This window comes from Cydia splendana, chromosome 17, assembly GCF_910591565.1.
Source record: "Cydia splendana chromosome 17, ilCydSple1.2, whole genome shotgun sequence".
Classification (NCBI taxonomy): domain Eukaryota; kingdom Metazoa; phylum Arthropoda; class Insecta; order Lepidoptera; family Tortricidae; genus Cydia; species Cydia splendana.
The window spans coordinates 16,178,711-16,183,438 of NC_085976.1; the positions used below are offsets into that span (position 1 = coordinate 16,178,711).

Here is a 4,728-nt window from a genome sequence, read left to right on the forward strand (position 1 = left end):
CTCTCTGGCAACGGGAATGTATTTATTTTTAGCCATCCTGTATATAAATAATATTTACAACACCATCACATTTCAGCCAACCTTTACGCCGACTGATAGTGGAGTCAATTTAAGTTGGCAACTTAATTTGTACAACTTTACCTTTACAATGAACGAGTGTCCCCCAATAACCGTACCTTGAATAATTGCTCATTCAACTTTTGTTTCTTGACAAACTAATTTGCAGTTGGCACACACCGTTGCTCCTACTTATACAGTTAATAAAATTAGAAATTTTATTAAAGGTGACGTATTTATTTCATTTGGAAGTTTTAAGTGCAGTTACACTGAGATGACCATATGACTTTCCGCTTTCAAACTTCGGTTTTGTTGGAGGGCAACAATTTTGCACGTGGGACTGATATATATTCAGAACCACAATGACTGATGAGTGAACATTACAAAACATTACCTAGACCATACAACGTCCTTTCCATCCCAGATCCCAAAATACCTACCCCAAAAGTTTTTATTAATTACTTACTGGCTTCTTCCCGCGACTTCGTCTATGTGGAATGATGATTACTAATAAAAATTACCTTATGTCCTTCCTCGGGGGCCTCAAACTATTTCCATATCAAATTTTATCTAAATAATTTCAGTGGTTTAAGCGTGAAGTGGTAACAGACAGACAGACAAACAGAGACACAAAACCATTGTATCTGTTTTGGTTGTCCAATAATCAACAAAAATAACTACTTTTCGAAAAATATGGTTATGTCGAAGAAGGTCGGACGCCTATAAAAGATACATAACACAATGGGGTTGGCAACTGTCAATGGTTTGCATAGATGACGCCATCATAGCTTGCCCCTTTTTCTATGCGATTTGGCTTAAATTCATCCAGGCATCCAGGGCATACAATTCCATCAACAAGAAAACAAAATTGACACAATTCTAGAGATTGACAGGGCAAGCTATGCTGGCGCCATCTGCTAAATACTTCGACCGGCCAACCCCATTTTTTGGCGAAATGTCGCTGATATACAAAACCATAAATAACTCCCTGTCAAACCCTGTGACATTTGGTATCACACCTAGGCCTAAACAAAATAACTGCGGTTTTTTACCAGACGTGGCGGCTGTTCCGCTGTCGATGTATTTTTTTTGGGAGAGACCTCATCTTTGACCGTATTGTAAAATTTAAATAATTGAATATTACTTTACAGTACATACTGCTACTTAAGTAAAGGGCTGAGTGAAGTAAAGTTCCCCAGAGTTGACTAAAGGAAGCGGCAACAGAAATACATCATCTGTGAAAATTTCGACTGTCTAGCTATCACGATTCTCGACTTACAGCCTGGTGACAGGCAGACAGACGGACGGGCGGACAGACGGACAGCGGAATCTTAGAAATAGGGCCCGTTGTAACCCTTTGGGTACCTACGGAACCCTAATAAAAACCGTAATCACTTAGTAAATCATATTTTTTTTAAAATCTGAATCGGGCGGTGTGAGCCACAGCCAGACACAGTATCGGGTCTGTCGGTCTGTCGCGCGCTATCGGACCGGACACCTTTTTTCTCTTTGCGGCGTCCGTACTGTAGAGATAGATATCATACGTCAGGATTTGGTGGAACGAGAAAGCTGCATGTTATCTACGTTACAATACAAATGTTATACAGGAATTTGATTAAAATCTTTGGGATTCCGCAAAAATGTTCGGATTGACTTGATTTAGGGTAGAGTTTCCAATTTAATTAGGTTTATTTATAATAGTTGCATATCCTTTTCAACCTTTAGGTCGCAGGTGCCAATCTCCTGATATAAGAACTGGGGTGTGACCACCTGACATGGCATGGCGATGGGTGGCTGTGTATTTAGAAATGCTTGAGATTTTGCGAGACGATGAATAAGAGGTGTATTAAATAAATAAATAATTAAATACACGACGAAGCAATGTAATCAGTAATTTCTAAAATTAAAACTAGTCAAGTAATTTAAAACGTTTTTAGAATTAGTTAATGAAAGAAACACGTCAACGGGCATTCACTAAAGCATGACAACGCAGGTGTACATACCTTATCACTTTTTCTTTACTAATTTACTTATACTAAAACTTTACAGTAATGATTACGAGTAACTAATTGCTAATTAGCTTGCCGGAGACATAATGCGGGTGCCTTCAAATATATTATATCAGATCCAAATTACTGTTAAGCTCATTCGTTAAACAGGGAGTTATCTGTTCACAACAAACCACAATGGTTATCCTTCAAGTTGCAATATTCCTAATTATGTGGACATCTAAATGTGCAGCAGTACCAAATATTCAAGATAAAATGATACCAGAAGATGCTTTATTAAACTTCACTGAGCTATCCAAGAAATACGGACATCCAGCTGAAGAACACAGCGTTGTCACAGAAGATGGATATATATTGAAACTTTTTCACATACCTGGTGAAAGAAAAAGACCGATATTCATCATGCATGGACTAGGAGATTCTGCAGATTCCTACATATTGAGAGGTTATAAATCTTTAGCTGTAACCTTAGCCAATGGAGGATATGATGTCTGGCTTGGAAACAACAGAGGCAACAAATACTCCCGAAGACATTTATACCTGAACCCAGATAAATATAATACGTTCTGGCAGTTCAGCTTTCATGAAATCGGCATTTATGATTTGCCAGCAATGATAGACTTTATTTTGTACAAAACGAAATCTGATAAAATAGATGTTATAGCACATTCTCAAGGAACTACGGCGTTTTTCGCTTTGCTGGCAACGAAACCGGAATATAACAGAAAGATTAATGTCCTTGCGGCACTAGGTCCAGTGGCGTTTTTGGGTAATTTATCTCCACCTATATCAACTATTGCAATTACAGGACCAGTGATCAACCAAATCTTAGTAAGTATGAATGTAGAGGAGATAGCTGCTAATGAAACTGCTGCTCGGGAGTTGCAAACCAGACTCTGTTCTTTAGGATTCATTGGAGGTAATTTTTGCCGCTTCGGTCTTATATTTCCTCTCTTTGGATTCGATCCGGAAAGTCTTGAAGCAGAATTCGCGCCGATTGCTCTGGCTCATTTTCCAGCTGGTCTCTCAAGGAAGTGTTTAATGCATTACGACCAATTGTTTTACAGTAGAAGATTCTCCAGCTTTGACTACGGACCTTCGATGAATTTGAAATTATATAAGACATTTGGCCCTCCGGATTACGATTTGAAAAAGGTGACAGCAAGAATAGCCTTGTATGTAGGAAGGAATGACCCATTCGCAAAGATAAAGGATGCAGAACACTTGAAGGAGATACTTCCCAATGTAGTAGAGTTTAAAATTATAGATTCTAATAAATGGACTCATGTTGACTTTGCTTGGGCTAACGATATGGACAAGTATTTATTTCCTCTAATTTTTGATATTTTGAAAAAATATAATTAATCCGAAATTAAGGTATTATAAGGTAATTGTAAAAGAGTAAATGTAGACCATTTTCAAAAAAAGAAGATATGCATTTTTAACATCACAACGGAAAAATATTTTATAGCTTGAAATGTCTATCTGAATCTCTTTATTATTGTGATCCGAAAATTAGAAATGTTGTCATTCAGTGTTTTGTTTTGTGTTTTATTTTATTTTATCATAAATAAGCAGTTTATGCGGTTACACTCGGTACAACTTTATCAGAAATATATGGACATTACATGGCCGTCATTGTTTCATAGCAAACCTTTTTGATTTTTAAATTTAAAGCATCAATAAAAATTCAAAATGTATGATTTGCTTTCAATGATAAGCTAATTTCGTCCTTCAAACTGTATGAAACTCCCAACTCGACACAAAGTTAACCATAAATATCTCAACAATATAAACCGTGACTATACTTCACACTTACATATATCTATCGATGACAAAATTTGAAAGGGTGATAGACGTGCTGCCCGATTCGAACTTTAAGATACGTCAATTAAAGATCTAGAAACGATATGGATTAGATGTGTCAGTGTCAAAAGTGACGTATTTGTTTGAAGAAACGTCACGTATTAATTGACGTATCTTAAAGTTCGCATTGGGCTAGTGCTCACGTGAGAGTAAGTTCGCGAACTTGTGACTCGACGACCTTTTTCGCCCTAAGTACTTTAAAATCGCCTAGGTTTGCAGTTGGCGATTCGACATGTTTGAAATTTTGCTCATAGCCCGCCTCCACTCGCACGTCTGTCACCGCCATGAGCCGATAGCGTCTTTTACATATTTTTGTCGTATACGTACTTTTAGGCTAGACATGGTGGATAAGATTTCATGCAAACCAGAGCGTAAAAAAACGTATAGCTGCATATACGTTGATTTAGCCTGGCTTTGTCAAATAGTCGCTTTTTAGACTAGGAACACTTGGAAAATTAGTGCTAATACGGCCTTTTTACGATATTTTTCTCGGAAACTAAGCTACCCTGCAGTTTGGCAGAAGAAAAACATTTGTAAAATAGGGTTTATTTCATCTGAATAAATGTTTTTTTTTTTTACTTATCGAAAAACGGGCCAGAGTGGTCGATGCAGCTCGATCTGTACATTACGAATATCACGGAAAGTCAATTTCGGCAAAATGTCGAAAAACTGCCTTAAATATTTTCATTTCTTTTCATTTACAATAGGAGTAGATTAGGGTGACTCTGATGTCGGCACGTTGTGAATCGGTCTTACCTAATTCTTATTATTAACGTAGGTAATGTAAATATAAGTT

The 4,728-nt window shown here is 37.1% G+C and overlaps 1 protein-coding gene across 1 annotated transcript; it reads left to right on the forward strand.

Annotated features, from left to right (window-relative positions):
- Positions 1-2,237: 2,237 nt before the first annotated feature.
- Positions 2,238-3,431, forward strand: LOC134798982 (lipase 3-like). The gene has a single exon (XM_063771407.1). The coding sequence runs from the start codon at positions 2,244-2,246 to the stop codon at positions 3,429-3,431; it is 1,188 nt and encodes a 395-aa protein (XP_063627477.1). The 5' UTR covers positions 2,238-2,243.
- Positions 3,432-4,728: the final 1,297 nt, after the last annotated feature.

What these genes read in the sequence shown, in the direction of transcription:
- LOC134798982 (XM_063771407.1), top strand. Translation starts at nt 2,244, where the DNA reads ATGGTTATCCTTCAAGTTGCAATATTCCTAATTATGTGGACATCTAAA.